Source organism: Branchiostoma floridae, chromosome 15 (assembly GCF_000003815.2).
Source record: "Branchiostoma floridae strain S238N-H82 chromosome 15, Bfl_VNyyK, whole genome shotgun sequence".
Taxonomy (NCBI): Eukaryota; Metazoa; Chordata; class Leptocardii; order Amphioxiformes; family Branchiostomatidae; genus Branchiostoma; species Branchiostoma floridae.
In genome coordinates this window covers 15,302,034-15,317,862 of record NC_049993.1, presented here as the reverse complement: position 1 = coordinate 15,317,862, position 15,829 = coordinate 15,302,034, and the positions used below count along the sequence as shown (strand labels likewise).

The 15,829-nt window shown below is 39.2% G+C and overlaps 1 protein-coding gene across 2 annotated transcripts; it reads right to left on the bottom strand.

Annotated features, from left to right (window-relative positions):
• Window positions 1-4,017: 4,017 nt before the first annotated feature.
• LOC118431707 (Krueppel-like factor 5) lies at window positions 4,018-11,736 on the bottom strand. 2 transcript variants are annotated; one of them, XM_035842970.1, is made up of 3 exons: window positions 11,508-11,736; window positions 6,085-7,477; window positions 4,018-5,555 (listed from the first exon to the last, which is right to left on the bottom strand). In XM_035842970.1, exons 1-3 carry the CDS (start codon window positions 11,598-11,600, stop codon window positions 5,380-5,382), a joined length of 1,662 nt encoding a protein of 553 aa, XP_035698863.1. In that variant the 5' UTR covers window positions 11,601-11,736; the 3' UTR covers window positions 4,018-5,379. The 2 variants fall into 2 exon arrangements, with proteins under 2 accessions (XP_035698863.1, XP_035698864.1); XM_035842971.1 differs by lacking the exon at window positions 11,508-11,736 and adding an exon at window positions 7,649-7,820.
• Between the last annotated feature and the right edge of the window lie 4,093 nt (window positions 11,737-15,829).

The following is a 15,829-nucleotide window of genomic DNA, read 5'->3' as shown; positions in this document are numbered from 1 at the left end:
TATAAACCGTAACAATGTATAAATAAGCTAATTGAGGGTTTGAAAGTAACTATGATTTTTAACATTTTTTATTTTTTTTTTACGTGATATGTAAAATGCTGGCAATCTGTACACTTAGGTTATGAAATGTTTGCCGACTTGTTCTCTTTCAAAATGTCTTTTTTTAAGCAACAGATCTTATAACAAGAATAAGAATCGGTTAGTTTTAGTCTCTACTATATTGCCCAGACGTTGTTAAAAGAATATTGGACATTGCCAAAAAAGACTGTCAAACGAGTTGGTCCACCAAAGAATTACAACTCCATAATGAGGTAGGTGCCCTATATCTTATCATTTTTTTTTATTTGACCAATATTTTCCCCAGCAATGTATGACAAAAGACAACAACAGAGACACTAACCAAACGACAACAATTATTGAAATGATACATCTTTATTTGCTTCGACGAAAGCCAGTTATATTGATTTAACTGATTATTATAGGTATTTCTTCTCATTACAATTTGTTCCCAGGCAAAATGATTGAAATAAAGGTATTCACCACATGCACCAATCGTGTGTTGTCGTCCTTTTCCGTGTCCTTTCCGAAGGGCACTTCGGCAACCTTCGGAAATAATAACAAGATTACCTATTTGCGCAAACCAACCTCTTGATGTCACCACACAGCAGGGCAGTAGTCGTCACAGGTCGGAAACTGTCGTCATCCGTCGGACGTCCTCGGCAATCTTCGCGGACAACGTCCGATTGCGAATCCCAACAAACCAACACACAATGAGTGTCGTCATGGTTCGGTAAGTTTCGGAAGTGGTTCGTGTGTAGCTTCGTCAAGGACTTCGGGGCCTCGGGGTTCGGCTAATCGGTCTCTTTTGTTCGCGTTGTGCTCTTACGGTAATAATGACGGCAAAGAGTGCACCACATAGAGAGACACCTCCCTCCGGCGATGTCTACCGGTAGTTAAGAGGATTCCAGAGGTCACCGAAGGTCAGACTAGTCTATTCACTTTTTCACACGGCCGGTTGTAGACGTAATTGAAGATACGTGTGTTACGCGCTTCCAAAGATGACGTCTGTTTGCAAGCGTTCGTAACGAAAAATTATTTAAATCTTTAATCTTTCATTTTTCTTGTATACTTCCACATGTGATGTGCAATGATGCATACCTCTTGTTGAATTTTACTCGTAAAACCTTAACGATTTAAGTGTAAGGAGATAACGAATACCAGAGTTTAAAAGCTATCGGGCAAAGGACCTTGACCTTTTTGTATTGCAAGTTAAGACTTACAACTATACCCATTCTCTCCTTACAAAACTCAACCAGTCTTACGAAAGAAGTAAGAACGAAAAGTTGTGTACCTGTTTTATAATACTATAAGATGTAACAAGAATTTATAATTATATTTGTCTGTTTCTTTTTAATTTGCAGTTTAGTTTAGAATTATTGTCTTGCAACTTATAAAGATGCGACGTATTTCTGATTTTTCTTGTGTCTGTGGTGTCAATATTTGACAAACCAAGACGGCACCGAAAAATTTGAAATTACATGTAAATAATGTAAAAAGTCAAGTACCTGTTCCTCTAATTTTTATGAGATTTTAGAGTCTTTGAAAGAAATTTCATGTGCAAAGTTGTGTTTGAAGTACGTGGTAGAGAAATAAGGTACATCTGTGCAAGACTACACAATAATTACAGTGTGCTAAATCTATTCAAATCGTTGCTTTCTGTGCAAGCAGAAAACATTCCGAGAACATCAACTTTTTTTTTATGATTTGTGGGTTTATTGAATGTATATGAATGGAGAATCGAAATCATGTGATGATTTAGATATCCAGTTTAATCTATGTTGACTGAAAAGTCAAACCAGTGACATTTTCCTGTCGTTAACTTTAAGTGAAGACACGTGGGGCTCGCTGCGAAGGTATCAGAAAACACACGAAGGTCGCACGAAATGGCCCACAATTTCCAACCTTGTCTCGAACATTTCTCTTTGTCTGAAACACACGATTTGGGACATATTCCAAAACTTACGGCGCTACAATAGTTTCCGTTAGTCATCGTACGCTTTTGATGTATTCAGTTTATTTAATCAAGCTGTGACAGAAAAGAAATCAGGAAATTTTTTTGTAAAAAGAAAAATTATTTTGCAGTATACGTACGCGCCATATTGTTAAAAGAATGCCGTCGGTTTGGGATCGTACGAAGATCGTACGACGTTTTTTTTTTTTTTACTGTTTGGCCCTCAGTGACCTAGACTGTTATATAAGTAATTTCTCTGACATATTATTTCATCTGAAAATTTTTTTAAAAGTCCCAACTACTTCCTTATTTCTTATTTAGAGTTTAGTTTTCTCCATTTTTTTTCTGATAAAGTGTCAAAGAAAATTTATTTGTACGTTATTATTATCAAATTCACCCAACGATTTCTTTAAGAAAGAAAAGACGGAAAATCGTTAAAGACAGAGTCCGTCGATTTAAGACGGGCCGCTAAATAAGTCAAGCCACTTAAGATACGTGTTATGTGTACAGAGAACACAATTCTACCCCAACACACTCTAAGAGCTTGCCTTTCAGAGTAAACTAGTAGTACAAATGTCAAAGAGTAAAAGAGACAATGAGGAACAATGGCTCTTCCGTTGGAGCTTGACGTGTTAGCTTGTTTAGAGGTCGACCCTTGTGTTTTTGTTTGGGTTCGTGGAAAGGTTTTAACCATGAACCGAAACGGGTTCACTTACAGGGTTACAGCGGCCAACTGACTTCAAAAGACCTGGTGCTATATAATTGTAGACTTGAGGGTACAAAAACTAAGACGTAACGTTATAGCTTAGAACAGGACGGTTCCAATATTATAAAACGGGGGTTGTGGGTAGTCTAGCACGATCGCGACACGTGTATAAAATAATTAATGCTAGCGACGATATAATAGGAAAAAGTCGGTTAACCGAACAAACTACAGAATATGTTTCGGTGCTTTGTGTACGCTCTTCTATCAGGTAGATTATTCTTCTTTCCTATATCAAAACGGAAGATGCTATGACTATATTGAAGTCGAGAGTGAGCTAAATCTTTATACTTCTAACTGCATTTTCATTGAGTTTTATGGTCAATTCAATTTTTTTAAATTTTTACAACAAACCTTAACTGAACCAGCCTTCTTATTATCTCGAATATCAATTCGTAGTTGTTTTGACTTTCATGCAGATCTAATTTACAAATATGTATATTTTTCTATAATCTGTCCGTCGTTTGTTCAACGTTTAAACTATCAACTCTCGTGGTTTGTGCATACCATTAAATAGTTGGAAATGTCCATACGATATCAATATCCGAATAAAAGAAATGAGGCACAGAGAGCTAACAAAACTGTTAGATTCCGTCTATTTCAAGCGGTTAAAGTTTTTTATGTTTCATATATTGGGAACCATCTCATTATTTTGTAATGTGTGTATTGTTGTATGGTTGTTATTTTTGTTTATCCGTTGTTATTATTTCAGTCTAAACCGCTGAAACAACAGAACAAATCCGTCAGGAAAGATGCAGCTTCAATAAAAACAAAGTAATCACCCTGGATTTGATCCAAAATTGTCTTTCCTGTGTCAAATTTTCCTAATTTCTAGCTGCGTGGACATATAAATTCACCGTTACATTTAGGCCGACAGTGGGGAATATGTTCGGATCTTATTTCAAAGTTAAAAAAGTCTGTTCCCAGCTTCGTTCAACTTGAATGTTTTCTTACCATCGAAGTTATTAATGAATTTCCTACACTTGAATATGTTTGAAGTATATTGCTGATCATTTTCTGTACTAGATTTTTGCCTCCGTTTGTCTTCGTTTTATATGTTGAGCTATGGAAACTATATTTTGACTTTCTGGTTTTCTATTGTTTTGCACTAAATACGAAGATAAGTCAATCGGCCAACCACAGCGCTTACCAGGTGTCAAAGATCTTGTATTCTCACCTTCTTCCAGTATTTGCATCTGCAAACATTTCCAATGAACCGTAAGTAATACCCCAGACAAAGAGCTTCGTTAAATATTTTATTGATAAAAGGCACAGGACTTACAAATAAGGCTTTGTTTTCCATTTCTTCAGGCATTCTTCATGCGCTTTTTCTACCCAAGGCTTTAAGATTTTTTGTACTTTTCATCGCATATATTACATCATTCTCTACATCGTTCTTACATGCGTACGTTCATACAGACATTTCAAAAATGACAGCGCTTTATAAAATATTTACAACATACAAATTATCATAACCAGCATAAAAGCAATATACAAATTGATATCGCTAAGTACATATCGTAATTTGAGCTTCGTAAGCACGTAAACCGCTAAATATAGCTGTATTAACTATTATTGTATTCTATCTTTCCATTGATCCCAATTTACATACTACGGACTTGCATAGCAAAACTGACACTGGGTATTCATGTAATTAACAGTTTTGTAAGATCTTATCATGCTAAGTACCTGTCTGATTCAAGCAAGCATATTTTCTCGTCATTGCAAACATTATTTAACAGAAATGACAACATTTATATTGAATGTACTCGCATCAATTTTTAAAAGACCACTTGTTGAATTTTTTAAAGAAAAAAGATGCCACCTTCGTTGCAATGACTGACATAGCACCTGAATAAACTTCTTTTTTATCTACGATGTTTTGATGTCAAATCTCCGTGACTTGTACCTCTTACAATGGTCTTTACATCTTATTTACAAAGGACCATTTTTCCCAACTTTCAATCTAAGAACCCGTCACCAAACTTAAAAAGAAATGGCTCGTTCAGGGAAATATTTTCCTGAGATATAAAAAAGAAGCTCTAAAGAATATCTATAATTGACATAGAATATGTACAAGTAGTCTATCTATACAGTATCTAAGCATTTAGCAGTAAAGCATTTTAAAGATTCATATAGTGGCCTGCACTTTTTAAAAGCTGTACATATCTTACTTTTTGGTATATTGCATTTAGGAGGGGGTACCGAATGTGATTGTCTTTTCACAATTTCTTAATTTCTTTCTTTAAAAAACATATCTCCTTTTTGGCACTTTCCTTAGCGCGTTGTTCTAGCCTAAACACTGGCTTCATTGGTCCCTTGTTTCTTACGTTAAAAAAAGCACCGTCATCTTCCCAACGACAAAATCTTTCCACAGTTTAAGTTTTAACATCACGCGTCTTAAACGTAGAGACTTTCTTACGGAGATTAAAGCAACATATCAGTTCAACTCCAACATCAACAATAATGGTGTCTGCTAATTATAAAGGCAAGTAGACAATTTTCGTAATGGGCATATAACAATGGCATGAAGTGGTAACAAACATTTAACATGAATATATAGAAACATGTATAGATATAATATGTATATAAGATTGCTTTATGTTTACATATGTCTTTTCATGTGGAGGGTGAGATGATCAGATCGGGAGAAGGAGCGGTCGCAGAGTTGGCATTGGAAGGGCCTGACTCCCGTGTGTTTGCGGTAGTGGCGGGTCAGCTCGTCCGACCGGGCAAACTTCCATCCACATCCTTCCCAGTTGCAATGGTACGGCTTCTCTCCTGATAGAAACAACACAGAAAGAAGAAATTTAAGTTTAGATCAAGAAGAAACAAAAAAAGTCACATTGTAACATGTTTGAATACCGTTCGGTAACAAAATCATATGATCAGACAACAATATCTTACATTAACGTGGAAATCAACTTAGGTAAAAACATTGAAACAAAGAGATATAGGACCATATTCTGAAGAAGAAGAAAAAAGTATGGACTAGGAATTCAAATTTAGGTCAAAAAGAATCTTGGAGAAATTTCAATTGTCTTGAGTTTGAATTCTGTCACGTAGTAAAATCACCAAGGTCAGACAACATTGTCTAACTAAAAAAATGGTCTCGTCTTTTGGAATTCCATGGTAAAAAATGTTGAAAAAAACACGATAGTAATATTTGACCAACAGTGTTCACAAGAAATGTATGTTAACAAATAAAGACATGCGTTAGAGTCCAAGTACTTCAATATGTTGTTGTAAAGTACCGCGGAATGTAAACTATTCACCGCCCACGCACTTTTAGAAAGGTCTATAAGCTCACCTGTGTGTGTTCTTGTGTGCGCCTTGAGGTGAGAAGACTTGGTGTACACCTTCCCACAGCCGGGGTACTGGCAAGTGTGCGTCGGCTTCTGCCCGTTGTTCTTGGCCCACCGTCTTCGCTGCCTCTTTGGCTTCTCCTCAGGTAGTATGACGGAGGCACACGACTTGCTCCCGCCTAGGAGATCCACAAGAGGCGAGGAGGGCGGCGTGATGACCATGTTATGCATGTTGTGCATGGTTTGGGACATCGGGTGCCCGTTCTTGTCCACGCCTTGCCGTCCGTATGAGGCGGGGAAGTTGATGACTCCCCATGCCTTGCTTGACGACTGGCTGCTCGGTGTAGGGTGGCGCTGCGCCCCGAAGGATGCCAGCTCGCTCTCCGGTGTTGTGGGCGGGGACATGTTGTTCTGTTGGTGATGGTATGGCGACGTTTGCCGAGCACCTTGCCGGTTGCTTGCGATCTTACTAAGTTCTTGTAGCTCCTTCAGTTTTTGAAGTTGTGAGAGGGGCAAGAGCTTGGGCCTCTGAGTGGTCTGCTGTTGCGACTGGGGGAAAAAGTTGGCCGGGTGAATTCCCTCAGACTTGGGAACAACCGCGGAAGTGTTGCTGTAGGCTTGCGTAGTCGGGACGTGTTGTTGTTGTTGTCCTTGCGCCGTCGAAAACGAAGGAAAGTTGTGTGAAAACCATGTAGAGTTGGGGTAGCTGTTTTGCGTGCCTTGTGTGGGGACCCCGGCGTTCAAGATGAAGTCGAAATCCAAGAGTTCGCTCAGATCTTGCGGCAGCCCGCTGGCTTTCTGCTCGGCCGAGAAGGCGGTGTTTGTGTTGGTGATCTGCCGGGGAGGGGCGGGGGCAGCAGTCGGGGAAGCTCCGCTCATGTCATGTCCCTCCATATCGCAACTGTTCAGCGCTTTCTGAATCAGGTCCGTCGTTTCGGTGAGTTGACTGGACTGATCGTTGAAGATTTCTTCCAACACGCTGTTGAATGCTGTTTGTAAGACATTTCTCTTCAGGTTCTCGTGCGCAGGGTGGGGGTTGGTGGTCATGAAGGTCTCGGGGGCGATGACACTCCCTCCCGTCGAAGAGATGCCGGAATCGCTGGCGGCGTCGCTCTCGAGTTTAGCCGACTGCGGTGACGCTGGTGACCCGGCGTCCGTAGACTCCCTCCGCAGCCGCTTACAGGCTACGGTCTCGTCGTCTGCTTCTCTCTTGATCTTCAACATGACTTCGCACTTGTACTCAACACCCGCGGGCACGCCCAGCTCTGTCTCGGGGTCGCTCCAACAGTCCTCCGATAACCCTCCGCTCGGCGACGCGCTGCTCACTCCGGACTTGTACAATGGGCTCTCAAACGGTGGGACGTCTTCGTACAGCAGACTGTCCATATCCAGCCACACCTGGGACAGATAAAACAAGTCAGATGAGTCTGGGAGGAAAGGTGTAAGATACACTGTTGTTGTGTGGCTCCGCTCAGACTACGTCCCACTCGCTACCCTGCTGGCACACACAATGGACTAATATATGACAGGAGGAGTCGTTTGTTTAGCGGGTGAATGGGACCTGCTCACCGTCATCAAAAGGTGTGCTGGCGTCAGAGTAAAAGGGAGCGGAGGAACGCACAAATTCCTCCGTAATTACCCCCACTTCTCCTTTCAGTAAATAACACGGTTCACCAAGCACACACTATTGTCTATGTCAGGTGGACGGTGGAAAGACACATGCGCTTGCGCAGTTGGACCAACAAGTGTTGTTTTTTATCCGTTGGGAGCAGGGATATGTTGTCTGATGACCCGTGAAGAGGCAGTCATTGTCTCTTCGTAAATTTGACTTGTCTTAACCTACGGGGCACCTCGCCTCATTTGCATAAGGCGACTTATCCTTGTCCCATTCGTGTCGAGGACAAATTAATTTTCTTCTGACTCAAAAACACGAGAAAAAAAGGAAAAGGGGAATATTCCACATCAGAAAAATGACTAGTTTGACGTTATCATATCAGTTTCCACATGAATCACATGTAACAAAGGTAGTTTCATATTTCGGTCTTTTTGTTTTAATTACAAGAAGCTGATATGATGTTTGCTCGCGAGGGATACTCTTTTTAAAAACAAAACAAACACAACAAACAAGATACCGGAAAATTTACCGGTTTGATGTCATTTTTTCGACAACAAACATAAGCAAAGATAGTGGACTAAGAATTCCCCATTGTCTGTTTGCTTGTCTGCGATTATAAGATTAGCCAATATCACCTTTGCTTGCGAGGGGAACTCTCTTGAAAAAGAACATTCATGGAGGTAAAGCTCATATATTACTATAACTTCACCAATTTTTATTTCAATGTTATTTTTGTGACGACGCATTATTCAAAGAAGACTAAGAATTCCCCATCTTTGTCTATTTGTTTTCTTACGACTACAAGAAGCCGATACGATCTTTGCTCGCGAGGGGAACTCTCTTAAAGAAAAGAACAAGCTCGAAGAGAGGTTCCGAGTGGCTCTTAGTTTACAGTGCGGGGCACGGGTCGCCACACACCGCTTGGTACTTTCCGTAGGAAGAGGGCTCTTGTACGCGTGCTTGGTTCTACTAATGCCTTCCTTCTTGGTTTCACCTGTCACTTAAAGTGGTGTTAAAACAACACTCTGCTATCGCGAGGTGGCCCAGTTAAGAATTTGACGTCAACCCAGAGACAAAATCGCCAAGTCAGCAAGGGCTGTAAAAAAACGTTGTCTCTTTCGTAAACTGTATTACGCTTGGGTGTGAAAAGCATTGTTTCCTATCGAAAACAAATTTTGCATTTTTTCTACCTTTACAGGTGCTTTAAAGAAAATCTACTTGGTTTTATATCGCTATAAGAGGCGAATAAATCATAGTTTTCGTTTTAGATTTATTCCTGCGAAAGTTCACAAGAATTGTCTAAACACTGTTGCACAGAAAGTGTCATTAGAGAGACTATCCAACAAATTCGTTGTTAAGAAAAGGACTGACTTGCCAGAAGTGTTATTTGTCCATGGTAATCCAAGATAAGGGCCCGCAGTATTGGTGTCATAAATTAGAACCATTTTGTTCGGTCGTCAAATATACTAAAGCTCGGAAAACATCCCCTGAAAAATACGCCCCCTTTGCGAGATTCAAATTTACAGTAATATACCTTTCTTTTTCTCAATGTGCGGTACAAAAAATGCAGATATGATGTAAAAAAAAAAAGACTTTTTTGTCCTTGTACATTCAAGGATTTGCTTTTGGACTTTATTTTTCACATATTTTTTCAGGTGGAAGATTACACGATAATTGGCCTTGGTTGAAACAATGCCCGTCCGTACGTGAGACCTTCGCAAAGAGACAGATAATAATGATCACTGACGCCTTGGCACAGTTAGCGTGACAAATACAAGGATGAGGAAACAAAAATGGGGGAGGGGGAGTTACGATCGTAATACTATTGTGTGCGAATGAATTAAAAGATTGGTAAAATTACTCTCTTGTTGTTCAAATCGTACAAGCAATTATAGACTCAAAGACTTATTCAGGAGCTAACTAATAAGTTAAAATTCGCTGTTTTTGTGTGAGTTTGCCGTAACTTTAGGTGTTAGTAGTAACATGTGGAGTTGATCTGCCGAAGGGGGAGGGTAAAAATTAATGCCAGATTTTTCGCTACATGTTATGGCTATTTCACGCGCTAGGCTTACAAAACTGCACATAAAACCCTCCCACACTCTTTTAAGCAATTTCATGGTCTACCATGGTAGCTATTTATGAATTTCTAAAGTTTCGCCGCTCAAAATAACTTTATTCTATATTCAAATTATGGAAAAAAAGCCTTAAAAACCTCATCTTTATACTTGTGAAAGAACGTAGCTTTACAAATATCACTTTCTCGCTTTTAGTTGCCACCGTTTTTGTCGAATGTTACAAAGATAATTTCCAAACTTAAACAATGCTCTTTCTTTGCCAAGATATTTGTAAGACGCAGCATATATGTATTTTATAGCCTAATTTTACAATATCCATGTAAATGTATGTTTTACTGATAAGAAATATATTCAAAATCCCAAGTATCCAAAAATAAACACACTCTATTGTTTTACAAAAACGCATGGAACACCTGTGGTCAACAAGAAACAGGTGACCGCACTTAAAAAACTGACTTGGTCACTTCAAAACCCCTCAAGAGACCCCAGATAGGTAGGTGCCTTTTTTACACCTTTTGCATAAAAAGAATGAAACTACCCTTCGGCCAGACATGTATTTCCCATGGGCATATACTCTTCACGATACATCAACTTTGTATAGAGGATAAAATCCACCGTATTAGATTCCTAAAATTCCATGAAACGCGGTCATTCACGGTAAAAACGCTTCCATAGTAACGACAATGTTTTGACGGAAGAAATATGTCAGTTGGCACAATGCGAAGTTTTCATGTGGTTGAAGTCTTTCTTTTTTCTCCTTCCTTTAAAGAAAAATGTTATTACGGGAGAACAACTGAGAACTAAATGCTTAAGCGTAAGGAATGGCCGCTATAGAACTGTATAGCACGACTATGTAAGTAAAACCCGTATGCCACGCCCCCACACGGTCTGCGTGGTATATCTCTCTCAACATGTTCGCATGATTCATACACGGCTGTATTTTTCCAGAACTCCCGCGCTCTTAATATGAAAAACACATTACCCATTCCCTTTGAGACTTATATCTTTGCAACAGACGTTTCTTTTTTCGTCCAGAAATAACAATTTTGTTTGTTTTTTCAAGCAAGAAGGTAGAATTAAAATGGTTTTAATTCAGCAAAGTGAAATCTGTGATAGTGTCACCTTGAATTCGATAAATATGACACTGCAACGATTTAAACACGTATTATGATATAATCAATTAATACGCACGCTTCTAGGATTTAAAGGGAGGAATACAACATTAAAAACCATTTCTACGGCGTGCACAAAATTGTAAGTCGACCTTGTAGCGAAACTAGAAAAATCGTTCTTACATTAACATGCTGATTAGAGTATAGCGTGGGGTGAAAAGACAAGGGGATGGTACAATGATTATGACTGTAGTGGTACAGTATGAAATGTCATGCATGTCTATTGATTTGTTTTCTGTCGCAACCTAACTCAAGCATACAGGAGATAGCTCGCACATGGTACCCCGTACCCCGGCCGGTCACCCTGCATTCCTTTACACAAACGAGGTCAAATGTCAACCTGTGTAAAATACAGGCACTTACCTTCCCCCAAAATCATATAAAAAACGGAACAGCAATTTATAAATTGCAAGAAATCGGTGCTTTAGTTAGTTGGGAGGGTTGGGTGCATATTTTTGGTGGTGTCAGTGCTTTGAAAGCTAGCGCCTGAGTTTTAAGTAGTAGGTTTGACATGAATGGGGGCATGCGACCTTTACATGAATCAATGAATGGGACTTCCTTCTTACCTGCTCAAGGTAGGACGAGCGGTCTTCGAAGCTGTCACTAAACGTGGGGCTCTCCGCTCCCTCGGAAAACAGCGGGTCCATCATAAGTGGCATCTCTGCTGGCGTTTGGGACCCTCTTTGCACACGGGGGTTAGTGGTTCGATCCCTGCAACTAGCGGCGAGGAATTGAGAGTGGAAAATCCTGTGAAGTCCACTAGAGAAGAAGCCCACAAACAAACTCGCGGGTACAGGGGTATTCCACTTTATTCATTCCCCCTCCTCCCTCCCCATTGGTCGCTAAGGTAAATGTTGAGCTTGGCTGCTGGCCAATCGGAAGTCTGGCTCGGAAGGGGCTGGTTAATATTAATGAGGCGAGCCCGGTCCATATGTATGAGGCTCCCATTGGTGCGTATTTTTAGAACAGTATATAAGCGGGCCGGGGCTGGCGAGCGGCGTGTCAGTGTCTCCCCGGTCAGCTCGCAGTGAGGAGCTCCCAACCGCCTCCGCACTAATATCACCATGGCGACGACCCAAACAAGTATGGCGGACAATGGTTCTCCTTTGCCCCTTGACGTCAGAAGTACGTCATAACCCAAACCCGGCATGTCCAATGCAAACACCCTGACAAGAATTGCGCCGGCTAATGTTAGAAGCAAGGGCTTTTCTTATCTCTATTGGAGGCACGTCTGTATATTTATACGTAGGCAGGGGCGTAAAAAAGTCATTAGTGGTGCGTATAAGGGGCTCAGCATTGTTTACTCTTACCTTTACCTTCCGATGGCACAGATGTAAGGACTGGGGGTCTATAGACAGGTAATACGTAATGTAGGGTGAACTGTACGGGGGTGGATGTTATAACATACCATATCTTAGTCTAACAATTGACTTAAAAATTCCTATCATTGCAAAGTACGTCGCCTCCCTTTCTTCTTTTATATCTTCTTTCAATCGGGAGAGAAAAGAGTTTCTAAAATAGTTATCTGTTATTTGGCCGTCCATGACCTTCTAACCGCTTCATTTTAAGGCTTGTTCTTTAGATAGATATTTCGTTTTTAGTGTCATGAAATCATTGAGCAGATCTTTAATTTAAGTCTTGTTCATTTTCAGTTTTTTTTTTGTTGCTGTTGCTGTTGTTGCGAGGCCTAGTAATAAATAAGTACAGATAGTGGAATTCACACATACGTGCAACAAGTCAACTTTCCGGACAATAAGGGCACTGAATTCCCTTAGATCAACGATTTTACGATGCTAAGCAATTCAAAATGACTTCAAATTGAGCCCAATAAAGTACTTTGAAGAAAAGAGGTTCTACTAGTAGTATTCAGAACATAACACACTGAAATGATTATAATTATAAAACCTAAAAAAGAAACACAGTCCTTTCCATCTCTTTTTCTTGAAGACAATTTGTAAAAATTCTTTTTAAATCCCTCACATCCCCTTCAATTATTCAAACTTTATCACGCTGAAACAAGAAAAGGAGCAATTCCAAAACTTTACAAACTACCGGTAGAAAAATATTCCAGCCAGTCCACCGTCTTTTCTTCAAGTAAACTTTGTTTCAATTGTTTTTAAAATCCCATGTGTCTCTTTAATCTTATGTAATCCGCGTACATGTAAACATACGAGACAGCGATACATTTTCCCAGGACACTTACTGTAGCGTGAAATGCCTATTCTCCAAGCAGAGGTTAGTCACCGGTCTTGTTTCCGACGTCTTTGAAACAAAGTTCTTTTTAGGCCGTTTTTTATGTTGTCATATATATTTTGCCTTGTTTGCAGACAATAGGAAAACCTGAAGAAATTCAAAGTTCATTAAAACGTAAGCAAAAACGTCAAAAAAATCCCTGCTTTGGAAGTATTAAATACATACCCGGTGGTCACTTAAGAGATTTAACAAGAGGTTAATGACTTTAAAAGACTACCAAGCACAAACAATACTCCTGAGAAAAATTAGCCCAAGAAGCTCTACCACAAGTCTTGATTACACGTTTCCTCGAAATAAGAAATAAAAATAATGATCATAACAACGTAGAGGTTTGAAAAGTATAGTTTTAAAATGGAGAAGGTGATTTGAGATTTCAAGTCGCGTTAGGGTGGTTTTGAGTTTAAGTTTAGCCTATTAAAACTGCCATGGAGGGCTTTGCTGTGAAAAGTGAAGTTTTCACATTGAAGAGATTTCGTGAAAAAACAACAACTTGAAATTAAAACAAATTTCCTATTTTACACTATTTCCTTGTAATTGACGAATCTTTTTTTTTAAATTTTCTATCGTACATTAGTATTTACCAATGGTAGGGAATTTCTATCACATATCATATCTTCTGTTTCCCGTCCCCACTCACAATCTTCCCCAACAACATCTGCTTGTAGAGTAACTATTAGACTGAAAATAGAATGTGACCTATAAATACATATAAATATATGTGCTCACTATGTTACGGAAGAACTGATATTGACTGTAAATATCCATACATATTTCACGAATGTTTACTTTTATCATCTACAAACACATGTATAGTTGTATAGTTTGCATTGTACATATTATGTTTTGTATTTATGTAATGTTGTGCGTGTATTAATGTATTTTATGTAGACCACTGGAAGAATAGCTGGCAACATAATGTTTGACATTGTTGTAATAGCTAAAAGTGGATCTGAATAAAGTCAAAGTCAAAGTATGTATGTAAGGTGCCAGCTTCATTTGCACTACTTTGTGCTAGATCCTAACACTTATATTATGTGGTATACTATATAATTTCATATGTATGGTGAGAAACAAAGTCAAATGTACACTATTTGAACTGAAGCTTGGCCAAATAAATCAATTTGGTCCACTTCAAACCGATTTAATTTATTTGTGACTTAATTGATAATGTAGTAGAATTACTGTACAGAAAGGCTGTGTACATGATGCGGCCTTCACTATAGTCTTTTATTTCCGTAATATTAGTGGCATTATCGTTTTTATCATCTCACATCGATATTATGGATCGATATGCACGGTTTTGATACCATTTAATTTTCAATCAGGCTGTGACTAAACAAATCGCCAGCAAGGTTAATTCCAAGAGAAAAAAAGAAGCAACAAATTGCGTACGGCAAATTCACGGCTAGCACAAGGATACTCTCCTTATAGTAAGCTATAGATCGTAGGACAAACAAATGATAATTGCCATAACCACAAACAAAAATCACATATCTGGGTTCTTCCGTGTTTTCTCGTGCGACAAATGCACTGCCTTTATTGGAACACACTAAGCTATAGCTTGTGATCGCACGACGATCGCACGATATTAAAGCCATATTATACCATAAACATAGATCGCAAAGGCTCTTTCTCTCTCTATTTCAGTCAGTCTTTTCCAGTGACAAATGCACACACAAGATAAACTTTACCACTGACATATAAATCGACCCTCTCACATGTTTTAAACTTCGGTTGATCCTCTCAAACTACAAACGACCTTTTCAAAACCCAACGAGGTGAGAAATATGCGGGTTGAGTGACCCTCACTGCTCGGTGAGTCACTCGGCTCAGGGTATAAAGTGTCGGCGCGACAAAAATAAACCAGTAGACTTCTGCTGTTCTGGATAGCAACTGGTGGCTGTCTGTTTTTGAAATCCACAAATTGACTCTAGTCCATTTCAGTTTGTGCGTTTTCATAAGGATAAGTACAATGGCAAGTTGAAACTTGTTGGCCCTTTCCCCATTTTGCCACGGCCTTCCTGTCAGTCACTGGTCACCGCAAAACAAACCACAAAACCGCAAAGTCCGTTTTCTGTCCAGTCATAACGATTTATTTATCTATTTATTTATTGATCTTTAGGGTAGTTATGGAATTTGATTTGTGCAAGGACGAAACACATTGTCGTACCTTACACTTACACAAGTATCATAAGGCCATATAAACAATGTAGCTACAGTGGTATCGACATAACTAATGTTTCGTGGTAAATAAGTCATGCGACATATGCTAAAACAAAGATCAGATATAAAACATATGAGTAATAGACATGCAACGATACACTGTACATATATACTTGGTATACGGAGAATAAAAGGGTATATATAGAACCAAAATCTCATTTTTCGGGAACAAGACATGTCGACAGTTATGGTAGTGGTAGACATTGCATGCATCCTTGTAGAGGGTCTGCATGCTCTTTTACGTAAGGCGCATACGGCCTTTTTTATTTCCTGTAAATCGTGTAGATAACCGTCGTATGAATAATTGTAATTTATGGCCAAAATGACCAAATTTTGCATGATTGCCCTTCCTGAATTTCAGCGTTAAACTTATAATGTTCTTCTTAACTCAGTGTAAGCTCTTCAGGAACCT

What these genes read in the sequence shown, in the direction of transcription:
- LOC118431707 (XM_035842970.1), bottom strand. Translation starts at nt 11,600, where the DNA reads ATGCCACTTATGATGGACCCGCTGTTTTCCGAGGGAGCGGAGAGCCCC. An exon ending in GCTCGTCCTACCTTGAGCAG is followed by an intron (nt 7,478 to 11,507) that starts GTAAGAAGGAAG and finishes TATCTGTCCCAG; the next exon opens with GTGTGGCTGGATATGGACAG. An exon ending in GCACACAAGAACACACACAG is followed by an intron (nt 5,556 to 6,084) that starts GTGAGCTTATAG and finishes TGTTTCTATCAG; the next exon opens with GAGAGAAGCCGTACCATTGC.